Here is a 12616-nt window from a genome sequence, read left to right as displayed (position 1 = left end):
TAGTATAGGAAGTGGAAACTTTCTTTTTCCTTTATTTAAAACATCTTGGTAGGTAAATAATATGCTGGTTTTAATGCAGGGGGGCTTCAGTTTCCGGACTAGTTTGGTCGTCCAATCAGCAAGCGAATCCGGAGAGGTCAAAGGTAGGCAAACCGGAAGATCAACATAGCAACAAAGGCGTTTGGTTGAAGCCCAACAAAAATCCATCTGGTTTTAGAAATGTTCCCCCGTTTTTTGTTTTTCTCTGTAATGATTCGCTGTTGCTGCTCTGCTTTGTCGCTTCCGGACGTCCCGAACATCGCCTCTCACTTCGGCACCAAGACCCGCTACGAGGAGGTGAACCCGCACCTGCTGCGGGACATTTTGTTTGTAAATAAGTCGGTTCTCCGGGCTCCTAGCAGCGAGCGCTGCTCCCCGGTTCACTTAACCGCGGTGGTCAGGCACGGCAGCCGGTACCCGACTGTCAAAAACGTCCGGGCGATCGACAAGCTCAGCGAGTTGGTTCGGAGCCAAAGTCCGCAAGACTCCACCGGATGGAGGAGGGACATCCTGAAGCGATGGAAAATGTGGTACACCGACGACATGGACGGTGAGCGGCCATTTTTTTTTATCCTGTGACATTACGTCATACATTACTGAAGTTGTTTTTGTACATAAAACAACAACACGGTCATTGTTTCTTCTGTTTCTTCTCAGGCCAGCTGGTGCACAAGGGCCGAGAAGACGTGCGCCACCTAGCGAGGCGTCTGTCCGTGCTGCTGCCATCGTTGTTGGGGGAGGAGCAAGTGCGAGGGGGGCGTGTCCGTCTGCTGACCAGCTCCAAGCATCGCTGTATAAGCAGCGTAGAGGCGTTTCAGGAGGGTCTTCACCAGCAAGCCAACCTGTCACGTACGCATTCATGAATGATGTCCTCTGCGGCGCACGTCCTCCTAAAATCTTCTCCTAAAAAAAATGGTCATTCCAGCCGTCTCAGACGTGCGCTACAGCCACCAAGTGGACGATGAACTTCTGCGTTCCTTCGAGCATTGCCGTGGTTACGTGGAGGGTGTGGAGAACAACCGCACGGCGCTGGCGGAGGTCAAGAAGTTCAAACACGGACATGAGATGGATGGCGTACGGAAGAGAGTGGCGGCAAGACTTGGACTTCCTGAGGACAGCTTCACACCAGGTTACCGTGGCAACACATGTATAGTCATATACAGGGAAAAAGCGGCAATAAAGTGCATCTCCTGCAGATCTGCTCGAGGCGGCGTTCTTCTTGTGCTCCTACGAACTGGCCATCAAGTCCGAGCACTCGCCATGGTGCCTCCTGTTTGACGAAGACGACGCACAGGTACGACGTCTTCTGGTTCTGCCGCAGACAGGTCAAAATCTCTGGTTCTCTCCCGGCAGGTGCTGGAGTACAAGTCGGACCTGAAGCAGTACTGGAAGCGTGCGCACGGCCACGCCATCAACAGCCTGTCCAGCTGCCCGCTCTTCCATCATGTCTTCAGGACCCTCGACAAGGCCGGACGACCCCGCAGGTCAGGCTCTTTCACATGAAAAGACTCAATAAAATACACAAAAAAAACTTATTTTGTACTGTCGGGATTGGTTAGGTCCACTGACGCATCACCTGAGCCCGCCTCCATCCTGATTGGCCACGCAGAGACACTCCTCCCCCTGCTTTCCCTGCTGGGTCTTTACAAGGATGAAGCTCCGCCCACTGCAGACAACTACCACAGACAGCATGGTTAGCTCTGCCCCGCATTGTGTTGTGTCCATTGTGTTTCCATAGCAACGCCAGCATTGCTTTTTTCATGGCTTCTTCAGGTCGAAGTTTCCGAACCAGCAAAATTGTCCCGTACGCCGCCAACGTGCTCTTCGTCCTCTACGACTGCCAGCGAGGACCCCGACTGCAGCTGCTCATCAACGAGACCCCGGTTCGATTCCCGGGACTGTCGGCGGAGGACGTGCCTCTTTACCGCGACGTCCGCGCGACGTACCGTCACCTGCTGGACGGCTGCGACTTCCACAAGGAGTGTCACGGAACGTCCGCCGGGCGAGGACCCAACACCGAGCTGTGATGTGGCGTCAGCCAATCGTCACGTTCGCAGGACCCGCTGCTGAAGAAGCAGTTAGGACGCCATTTTGGATAAATGAATGTATGGGAAACACTGGTGGACTCCATTTTACATTACGTTTGCGTTTGGAGGGGGAAGTGTGGTTTCACTGAAAATGGCGTCTTCGTGACTGACAGTGATGATGATAATTTCACTAGAACTCAGAGATGTACTTAAAAAAAAAAACTGTTTATTCCAGCCTGGAAACAAAATGTCTAACAAGAAGACATTTTGTTTTTCCAGCCTAAGAGTTTATAACTTATGTGATATGATACAATTTTCATGACTTGTTTACTAATCAATAACATTAAGTTGGGACACATTTTAGGACTTATCAAAATAAAAGCCCCCCGAAGCAGCTTTGCGTCTGAGGCAAGTTTTTCAGGAAATGCTAATCAATATTAATCACCAGCTTACCCTAATTAGCTAACCTTGAGGGCTTTATAAAAAAAAAGTTGGCACAAAAAAAAGCTTGCAGGAGGGAGAGGGGGCGGAAAAGGGGCGGGGGGGGGGGGGGGGGGGCTGTGTTTAGTCCAGAGCGGCGTGCAGCAGGGACCCATGCCCGCCTGCCGTCTTGGATTTCTTCATCTTCGCGATGGCCCTCTGCAGGTCAGACGTGTGGATGGGACGAATGAAATCCTCCGACGGGCTGAAAGCGACAAAACAAGGGAGACGTTGCATAACTCGGAACACTGCGGCAACGCGTCAGTTCGCAGGACACCGACCCGTCGTCGTGGAGGTGCACGAAGTCTCGCACGCATAGAAGGGCGGCATCGCGACACATCTCTCTCAGGTCGCTTCCTGAGAATCCCTCCGTTTCCTTGGCCACCTCGGAAAGCTGCACGTCCTCGTCCACCTGCGTGAACGCAAACGGGTCGTCAGGGCGAAATCGGACTGAGCGGATGGTTGAGTAATCATTGCCAGGGGACTCACGCTCTCGTTTTCCAGGATGAGTTTGAGGATCTGTTCTCGCTGATGCAAACTCTAACACAAAAAGGTGGTGAAAATGCTTGATTTAGGCCAACAATAAATAAAATTTGCTTAAATATGCATTTTTTAAAAATACTAATAGGCTGTACTCCACCCCAAAACATTTATTAAGTAATAAAAATAAATTAAAAAAAAACACAAAGCTCAAATGCAGGCTGTATTTTAATCTTCATTCATTCATTTTCTACCGCTTTTTCCTCACGAGGGTCGCGGGGGTGCTGGAGCCTATCCCAGCTGTCTTTGGGCGAGAGGCGGGGTACACCCTGGACTGGTGGCCAGCCAATCACAGGGCACATGTAGACAAACAACCATTCACACTCACATTCATACCTATGGACAATTTGGAGTCGCTAATTAACCTAGCATGTTTTTGGAATGTGGGAGGAAACCGGAGTACCCGGAGAAAACCCACACATGCACGGGGAGAACATGCAAACTCCACACAGAGATGGCCGAGGGTGGAATTGAACCCTGGTCTCCTAGCTGTGAGGTCTGCGTGCTAACCACTAGACTGCCGTGCCGCCTATTTTAATCTTTAAATATAAAAATATGTCCAGCTTATCTACATGGGTTGGTTCATAAAACCTAACAATGGCCGCCGCCTCCTTTGACTTTTCAGTATGTGACACCTCAGTGAAAAAAAAAGTCTAGACCCGCCCCCCTCCCCTCTTCTAAAAAGGCCAAGTGCGTACCGGTTGGTTGATGTGGAACCTGGTGGGCATCCTCCTCAAGATGGCCGAGTCCAGATCTTGCGGTCGGTTGGTGGCGCCCATGATGATCACCTGACACGAGCGCAGTGTTAACGATGTCTGTGCGTGCTAGCGTAGCATACGCGGCACACGCCGTTTGTCACCTGACAGTGGTGGTCTGTGTCCAGCCCGTCCCACAGACTCATGAACTGGGCCTTCATCATGGCCGTGGCCTCGTGGTCCGAACTGGAGCGATTCCTCAAGAACGAATCTGCATAAGAAACCAAAACCTGAGTGTCTTCATCCTGCAGCTACTACATCGTGTCAAGCATAGTGTGTGTGTGTGTGTGTGTGTGTGTGTACGACCTATCTCGTCAATGAAGATGACCGAAGGCTGCAGTTTGACCGCCAACGAGAAGACAGCGGCAGCGAGCTTCTGCGATTCACCGTACCACTTGTCGGTCAATGTGCTCGGCTGCAGATTAATGAAGCGAAAGCCCGCCTCCTTGGCGGTGGCCTTGGCGATGAGCGTTTTCCCACAACCGGGGGGCCCGTACAGCAGAACACCTGTTGTCATGACAACAATTACGGCCTGCAACGTGAGGGCACAATCATCATCTTCAAGGTGTGCGACCTTTAGGAGGCTGCAGCAGTCGAGAAGAATGGAAGAGATGACGCTTTTGGACGGGCAGGATGACCGTCTCCTGGAGCTCGGTGATGACCTCGTCCAGGCCCCCGATGTCCCGCCACGTGATCTGCATGTCAGGTGCACATCATCGCCTTTTACTCATGCTGCACAACTTGTGTATATGTGTGTGTGTGTGTACCTGCATGCTGAGTGGGTCAACCAAGTGGGCAGCGATGCTCATCTCGTACTCGGACAGCTTCACATCTTTGACACCAATCTGCCGCATCAACTTCTCAGCCTGTCAAGACAGAGAGAAGGGAATAATAACGTGCCTACACGGAAAGCTAGGACAGGAACTCACTTGTTTCTGAGCTTCCACTTTCTGCTTGCGGGTGGGGTCAATGGCGTCCACCATCCACTTGATGGTGAAGTAGGTGACTGCACCAAAGATGGTCAGGCGGAACAAGAGCCCTATAACCTCGTTTCTGCCGAGGGGTCGCGCGATGTTTTCAGCGGGGACCTCGCTCAGAACCATCCTCACCACGATGACGTTGCTGTCAAAATAGAACCGACAAGTTCGATCACATTAAAAGCTGTTCCTGGGAATTTCAACAGTCCTCGATGATTAATTTCGCGTCATTCAATGATCACGATGCTCCCGAATGTAATTGCAAGGATCACAGTTCGGGACACTGCGGTTGTCACGTTAGTTCCAAAACCGAAAGTACTCCGAGCTAACGCTACTAGCATTAGCTTGACCTCTGGGTTTTCCGCGACTACAAAGCGGCTCTCCGGGGGGGGTTGAGGGTGACACAAAAAGATGGTAAAACACCACAAAACATTACCGAGGAGCAAATAAAGAAATACCAACATAGATTAGCGAAATTACCAAAAAATACCTTTAATAGAGACCGGTGGTGGAACTTCCCGTGTGTCTTCCTCGCTCTGAACTGATTACAAACTATACCTCAGTACTGCCACCTAGAGGTGAATGAGGTCCACAACACAATGACGTGTGCGATTGTTTTATAAATTAAGACACGGAGAGAATTTGGCGTGTGCGATTGTTGTCTAAATTAAAACACGGAGATAATTTCAGACGTGTCTCTTTGTCGGTTGGATGGCAACACGCCGACAACAATCGTACTGGAAAGAGCTGACAGTATGACGTAATGATTCTTGATGGGCGCACACAACCGACAACCGTCCAGAAAGCAATTGAGAGCATGACGTCATCGTTGCCAGTCAATCCATTACATCGCAGGTGAATGTGGCGCTGTAAAACACAGCTAAACACCACGTCTCGGTGTCGTCATAAGTGCTCTCATCCAAAATTATTGTAGTATTCGAATCCATTAATGGATTTTAGTAACAAAGTGGATAATTGGCTCGTTTGCCTGCCAGGTTGGGAGTTTTTCGCTCAAGCACTTTTTATGTGACTCGAGAAGGAGATCGTCAACTGGGGGATAATATGAATACAACATGGCAACCGTAGACGCTCACGAGCTTACCTAGCATGGTAAAGGTAGTCGTCTCTCAGGACAATACGAGTATTTTTTACAAAATAAAAGCTACGTACAATAACTTGACAGTTATATTATATTTTCCGCAACCCTGATCCTGTGCAGAGAGCCGGATTGGTGTCCGTCGCCGTCGGGAAGTGTAGTCTCACAAGCTAGTTTCTCTAACAGTTTCTCTAATAGTATTCGGCACTATACCATTATTTTGAAAGTCAAAAGCGGAAAAGGCTGCGTGTTGCAGTCACCATCTTGACTCATTCCGCTCCCCCCAGAAAGCCTCTGAGAGGGTTTGGCTCTCAGCCTTCAATCACGGCGAGGCCGCGAAGACTCCGACGGGCTACTTGGACGTGTGGACAGTTGGACATTTGGACGCTGATTCCGAACTCGAATGGTTCTGTTTTTAGAAGGAGGACCTGGAGGCCCAGGGTTGCGGTGCGAGCAGGCTGGAGGCCTCGACTCCTCCTGGTTCTGACCCAGAAAATAGCACCCGTAGCTGGGCTGTTTGTCAGCTAGCAGGCCGGCTAGCCTGTGTCCTCTCTGGGCGTCTCCTGTTGGGAGCTGCCGGGGACCGATGACGCCTTCTGGTTCTTTGTCATTTTAACATTCGATCTACTATCTTTTTTTCCTGCGCCGTCGATTTTCCATCCAGCTTGCGGTGGCTCGCTGCTTCACTTCAGAGGCCCTCAGACATCTCCATCCTCCTCTTCCTCCTCCTCCGTCGTCATGGCAGCACTCATCAAAGAAATTGTCAGCAGAAATAAAAGACGATACCAGGAGGATGGATTCGACCTGGACCTGACCTGTATCCTTCTCAATGCTAACATATTAACTCGCTTTGGTTCTCGAGGTGCTGCTCATGTCTCAGGCAGCAGCTAGCATGCTAAGCTAACCGTGTTCTTACTCTAAGCAGTAATGTCAGTGGATGCATATTTCGTGGATCCCCACGAAATAGCTTAGGTGCACGTCCAGTTCAGGTGATAGCCCCTGTGACGTCACTACCTGTGCAATGGAGGCGTGTTGCTCCTTAACAAGCTGAGCAGACATCTACCCTAACATCATCGCCATGGGGTTCCCCGCTGAGCGTCTGGAGGGCGTGTACAGGAACAACATTGACGACGTCGTGCGGTGAGGCGGCGTGGCGTCCCCTTTTTATTTCTACTTCCTGTGTCTTGTCGTGCTAACTCCACCTCTCTCTCTCTCAGGTTTTTAGATGCAAAACACAAGAGTCACTACAAGATCTACAATCTGTAAGTGCGCCGCAGCGGGAAGTGTAATTGTTAAGCTGCTGGCCGTAGCGCCACGGTGACGCGTTGCACCGTGGGAAGTCGGTCATTTTGCTGTTTTTTGTGGGCTCACAGGTGTGTGGAGCGACACTACGACACGTCCAAGTTCAACTGTCAAGGTAAGACAATCTTGTACAATTCCGACTTGATTGGATAACACACGATCACATGACCCAACAGTGTATTTGATGCCACGCAAATCCCAGAACGTCAATGAGTGGAACCAATCAAAGCATCCACATGTTGGTGGCTTAGTCTCAGAAGAATGGATTTTATTAGCATTGGGGCACTACAGAAAGATTCCAGCCACGGAATCCATTCTTCTTGAGTATGTGTGTACATTATTGAATACAATGAACGACTCCATGTCTGTCTCCTTTAATCCTCTTATTAACCACCGTGTGCTTGTTTTCGAGAAATACACATAGTAGAAAGTAACGCTAATGTGTGTCATGATTATACCTGCTAAATAAAGTTCCCCCGGTTTACTTGACTTGTCTCCGCTAGTGGCCGAGTACCCCTTTGAGGACCACAATCCCCCCCAGCTGGAGCTCATTAAGCCCTTTTGCGAAGACCTGGACCAGTGGCTGAGCGAAGATGAGCAGCACGTCGCCGCCATCCACTGCAAAGCGGGAAAAGGTCGCACGGGGGTCATGATCTGTGCCTATCTGCTGCATCGGGGCAAGTTTCAGGAGGCGCAGGAAGCGCTCGACTTCTACGGGGAAGTTCGCACCCGGGACAAGAAGGTGGTTTTTGTAGCGAAAAGCAAGCCCGGAAGCATGTGAGTCAAAAGGCAACCCGCTGCTTATCAATAAAGTTGTGCGTGTGCGTAGGGCGTGACCATCCCGAGCCAGCGACGTTACGTGACGTACTACAACACGCTGCTGAGGAGCAGACTGCACTACACGCCGGTGGCTCTGCTCTTCCACAAGATGCTCTTTGAAACCATCCCCATGTTTGCTGGCGGGAACTGCAGTGAGTCCACATCCATCCCGCCTGCCACATATTTGACACCTTCGCCTACTCAAGGCTGCTGCTGGTTCTTCTTCCCACCGCAGATCCTCAGTTTGTCATCTACCAGCTGAAGGTGAAGATCCACACCTCTAACCCCACCTACACACGGCGGGAAGACAAGGTGATGATGTTCGAGTTCCCGCAGCCTCTTCCTGTGTGCGGCGACATCAAAGTGGAGTTCTTCCACAAGCAGATGATGAAGAAGGTGAGGAGATGTCGTATTGTTGTGATGTCATATGGACGCTAATCTTTCTTCACCCTCAGGAAAAGATGTTCCACTTCTGGGTCAACACCTTCTTCATACCCGGGCCGGCGGACAATCCGGAGAAGCTGGAAAACGGCAGCACGGGAACGATGCGGGATGCCGCAGACAGAACGCAGCAGCACCTGGGTAGCGCTCTGCTGGCAGGTGAAGGTGAAGACGGCGACTTCCTGGTTCTGACCTTGCTGAAGAACGACCTGGACAAGGCCAACAAGGACAAAGCCAACAGGAACTTCTCGCCCAACTTCAAGGTAAGAACTTCACCGCGTGGTTGTGTGTCATGTGACCACGCTCAACTGATGGACTCCACCCGCAGGTCAAACTCTTCTTCACCAAGACGGTGGAGGAAGGTGCCAACGGTGAGGCGAGCAGCACGTCCACCTCGGTGACGCCGGACGTCAGCGATAACGAACCGGATCACTACCGCTACTCGGACACCACGGACTCAGACCCCGAGAACGAGCTGTTTGACGAGGACCGCGATCAGATCACCAATGTGTGATGAAGCCCCACCCCCCCCTGTAATCTTCTACTCAACGCACAGCTGGACAATCACGTGATCCGTCTGGGGGAAGTGGGCGGGGCCAAGAAGGCTGCAAAGACACCAGGAGGAAAAGTTAAAATGAAGGGCAGGAAGACTCCCGCAATTCCTCGTCCTTCCCTCCTTGATTCTGCAGACTTTGCTTTCATGGTCCATGTTTCGGTCCTGGTTCTGGTGCTGGTCTGTGCTGATCCAGCAGAGGCAGAACTCCCAACTGGAATCCTAGTACCAGTCCGGAGAACACAAATGTTCATCCCACTTCCTGTCTGTCCCTCCAGTACAGCCACTTGGGAATACGCCTGGTGTGTTTGATTTGATGGCTCCGACATGTCACACGGGTGGAGTCGGCGTCCATTCCTGGAGATAACCATAGTAATGACCTGTCAATCAACAACTTGCTGGGCTTTTTCTGAGCGGCAAGCTAACAGGAAGAAGACATGGACACACTTGGGTCATCGTTTCCTGGTCAAAGATGAGCTCAGGTTCGGCCCATTTTGTCTCCGGGAAAAAACGTTAAGAGTGGAGCGTCTCCTTTCTAAAGACATCAAACACTGTCAAGTGAATAAAGTATTTATAACAACCAACCAAGTGTCCTTTTGCTTTTGGAGGCGGGTTAAACATAGACAGGAAGTTACACATTAACTTCCATGCTGGCTTTAAAGACGGCGAGCACGCTCAGCGCGGACTCCACGCAGCCGTCAAAGTTGGAATGGCTGAAAGCGTCGCCCGCGCACACGAGTAGTGGGCGCTCCAGTACGGTCATGTGACCCGGGCAGTTTGGCACAGAAGTCAGCACCTGCCGCGGAGAGGTGGGGTCAAAGGTGAAATGATGGCATATAGAAGCGAGGGCGCGGCGTCTGACGCTCCTCACCTGCGAGTACCTCCACTTGTGGCACTTAATACCGACCGGCTGAGGCAAACCGGGGAGGAGCTTGTTGAGCTCCTGCAAGACGATTGGCTGAACATCCTCCTTGTCCTGCTCCATGTGCTGCAGGCCGAACGGCGCGCTGGTATGCACCACCATAGACGGACCGCAGGCCGTGCCCCCATCTGAGCACCACGTTACATTATCATTATCACCGCCATCATCATTCTGTCCGTGCTTGTCACTCACCTGTACCGCGTTTACGATGTTCCACGGTCACGTAGCAGATGCTGCTTGACTTGCTGTTGTTGCCATCATTGTGGTTGTTGTAGTAGCGTGCCCCCCAAGGAACGTCGATGTCCACACCAGGGGGGAAGAAGAGCGCCAAGGCGAAACGAGATGAATACGCCACCCTGTCTAGCTGCTCCTTCTGCTTGGCAGACAACACTGACACACACATAATACTACAGTAAACCTCGGATATATCGGAAATTCGCTCACAACGGACAGATAAAAAAGAACCAATTTTTCTGTAATGCATTTCCAATAAAAATTCATTGCATATATCAGATTTTTTATAACGGATTTCGCCTATTTCGGACAAAATCTCCAGTCCCGTTCCAATGCATTTCCATTAAATTCCCCTCGCATATATCGGATGGCCGCATCGTGGCGCTCCGATTCGCCGAATCGTGACAGGCCGCTATACGACGTCGTTTGCAGCGTTTGCAGCGTTGCCTGCGCGTCCAGGTACATTGGAAACATAGTCAAGGAAGTGCCTTTTTATAACGGATAAAATCAGATAAAATTCAGATAAAACGGATTTCGCTTATATCGGACAAAACCAGTGGGAACAATTGAATCCGATATATCCGAGGTTTACTGTATATTTATTCATTCATTTTCTAACGCTTTTTCCTCACGGGGGTGCTGGAGCCTATCCCAGCTGTCTTCGGGCGAGAGGCGGGGTACACCCTAGACTGGTCGCCAGCCAATCACAGGGCACATATAGACAAACAACCATTCACACTCACATTCATACCTATGGACAATTTGGAGTCGCTAATTAACCTAGCATGTTTTTGGAATGTGGGAGGAAACCGGAGTACCTGGAGAAAACCCACGCATGCACGGGGAGAACATGCAAACTCCACACAGAGAGATGCCCGAGGGTGGAATTGAACCCTGGTCTCCTAGCTGTGAGGTCTGCGCGCTAACCACTAGACCGCCGTGCCGCCCGTAATACTATATACGTAGGTCCATGTATACTATTGACAAAATGGCTATTGACATAATATTTGCAAATGGTGATTAATAAATGTTAATTATAAAAAGTGATATTGGATAATTCCTCACGGCACACCTGACGGTTTCTCAAGGTACACTAGTGGGTTGAAAACCACTGCTTTAGAGGCAACTCGACTTCTGGTTGGTTGAAGATGTTTCACTTTCATCCAAAAGTTGGATGAGTAAAAAACATGATGCTGTTTCAAGCCCATATACAATTTATACTATGTACTTAGTTCCTAAGTGTGTGAAATTGGTGTAAGGCTAGGTCTAAGTATGTAAGTGTGTAAGTATGCAAGTGCACCAATTGAGAGTGCTGAGTGTTTAAATGTAAAACATGGCGTCTCACTGTCTTTTAGGTCTCCCTGAAGCTGCAGAATCTGTGGAACCGGCATGGTCAGGACCACAGAGTCAAAGCATTCGCTGTCACCCTGCTTCCTGTGAACCTCCCATGATGCACCGCGGCGGTAGAGCCCAGTCACATGATGCTCCAAGAACAAATCAGCTTCTAGGAAAGTGGCGAGATGAAGCCGCAGTCAAAATGTGCCGCAGGAAGGGTCACATGTCGGGGGTCATTGCGCACTCACCTGACTCGCGCAGGAAGTGTTTGACCACACTGCTCATTCCTAGCGGCGCCACGTAGTTCTGACTCCCGTCTTGGTGTCGCAAACCTTCCATCTGGCAGTCCAGAGGACGCAGGACACCAGACGACAACAACTCTGAGTACAAACTGCCATATTGGATGAGTTAGATGTTCTCAAATGTTGCATGGAGAAGAAACATCCTACCTCTTGTGAGACTGAGCATATTCATGTGTGGCTGTGATGTACTGCGCTCCTATGTCCGCCGAGTGAGACAGCGAATCGGGAGGACGAGAAGTGCACATCCTTCCACCTGTGTTACACACAAGTTCAATTATTTCGCCTTGGTTGATTGACATGCAGACCAGCCAATACCTGCATTAACTGAAACTGGCGGGACAATTTCCATCTTCTTTCGCACCATAAAAAATGTAAAATATACTATGCGCAAAATTAGTTTTTCTATGTCGTTTTGGTATGTAAATAGAATTTAGAATGTAAACAATTAAAGAATAGGCTGCACGTGCAAGTCGAGAACCGTAGTGATCCAAACTACACGCTAAAACTGCTTAGCATCCTCTCATTGGTGCCTTCCCCTGTCAATCAAAGCTAGCAACCAGGCTAAGCTACATGTCAAGTACACTGATGGGAAGGGAATTTCTCACCGGAACCACGGGATTTGTCCCAAACCGCGATGTGGACTTTGTTGTTCATCTCCCTCCTCAACAGACACGCACACAGGCTGCCCGTCAGACCAGCACCGACGATTAGAACCCGGGACATTTTTAAACACAGCACAAACACCTCAAGCGAAGCGGAAGCACCTTGGCAGGAAGTGACGTAGTCTGGTGTTG

The 12616-nt window shown here is 50.3% G+C and overlaps 4 protein-coding genes across 5 annotated transcripts; 2 read left to right on the top strand and 2 right to left on the bottom strand.

The window, feature by feature from the left end:
- Nucleotides 1–62: 62 nt before the first annotated feature.
- On the top strand, nt 63–2572 carry minpp1b (multiple inositol-polyphosphate phosphatase 1b). The gene is made up of 7 exons (XM_058069264.1): nt 63–589; nt 697–888; nt 965–1168; nt 1236–1333; nt 1393–1523; nt 1599–1732; nt 1813–2572. Exons 1-7 carry the CDS (start codon nt 220–222, stop codon nt 2064–2066), a joined length of 1383 nt encoding a protein of 460 aa, XP_057925247.1. The 5' UTR covers nt 63–219; the 3' UTR covers nt 2067–2572.
- Nucleotides 2273–6041, bottom strand: atad1b (ATPase family AAA domain containing 1b). 2 transcript variants are annotated; one of them, XM_058069279.1, is made up of 10 exons: nt 5921–6041; nt 4771–4963; nt 4609–4707; nt 4416–4536; nt 4148–4348; nt 3946–4052; nt 3785–3874; nt 3036–3086; nt 2828–2958; nt 2273–2751 (listed from the first exon to the last, which is right to left on the bottom strand). In XM_058069279.1, exons 2-10 carry the CDS (start codon nt 4942–4944, stop codon nt 2631–2633), a joined length of 1095 nt encoding a protein of 364 aa, XP_057925262.1. In that variant the 5' UTR covers nt 4945–4963; nt 5921–6041; the 3' UTR covers nt 2273–2630. The 2 variants fall into 2 exon arrangements, with proteins under 2 accessions (XP_057925262.1, XP_057925261.1); XM_058069278.1 differs by lacking the exon at nt 5921–6041 and adding an exon at nt 5309–5581.
- Nucleotides 5736–9613, top strand: ptenb (phosphatase and tensin homolog B). The gene is made up of 9 exons (XM_058069268.1): nt 5736–6731; nt 6970–7054; nt 7132–7176; nt 7288–7331; nt 7720–7958; nt 8046–8187; nt 8271–8431; nt 8491–8739; nt 8805–9613. The coding sequence occupies exons 1-9, from the start codon at nt 6653–6655 to the stop codon at nt 8988–8990; spliced, it is 1230 nt and encodes a 409-aa protein (XP_057925251.1). The 5' UTR covers nt 5736–6652; the 3' UTR covers nt 8991–9613.
- rnls (renalase, FAD-dependent amine oxidase) lies at nt 7544–12609 on the bottom strand. The gene is made up of 7 exons (XM_058069281.1): nt 12428–12609; nt 11970–12075; nt 11769–11911; nt 11531–11689; nt 10144–10341; nt 9901–10079; nt 7544–9825 (listed from the first exon to the last, which is right to left on the bottom strand). The coding sequence occupies exons 1-7, from the start codon at nt 12543–12545 to the stop codon at nt 9661–9663; spliced, it is 1068 nt and encodes a 355-aa protein (XP_057925264.1). The 5' UTR covers nt 12546–12609; the 3' UTR covers nt 7544–9660.
- Between the last annotated feature and the right edge of the window lie 7 nt (nt 12610–12616).

Source organism: Doryrhamphus excisus, chromosome 3 (assembly GCF_030265055.1).
Source record: "Doryrhamphus excisus isolate RoL2022-K1 chromosome 3, RoL_Dexc_1.0, whole genome shotgun sequence".
In the NCBI taxonomy this organism is placed as follows: Eukaryota; Metazoa; Chordata; class Actinopteri; order Syngnathiformes; family Syngnathidae; genus Doryrhamphus; species Doryrhamphus excisus.
This window is presented reverse-complemented; position numbering and strand designations above follow the sequence as displayed.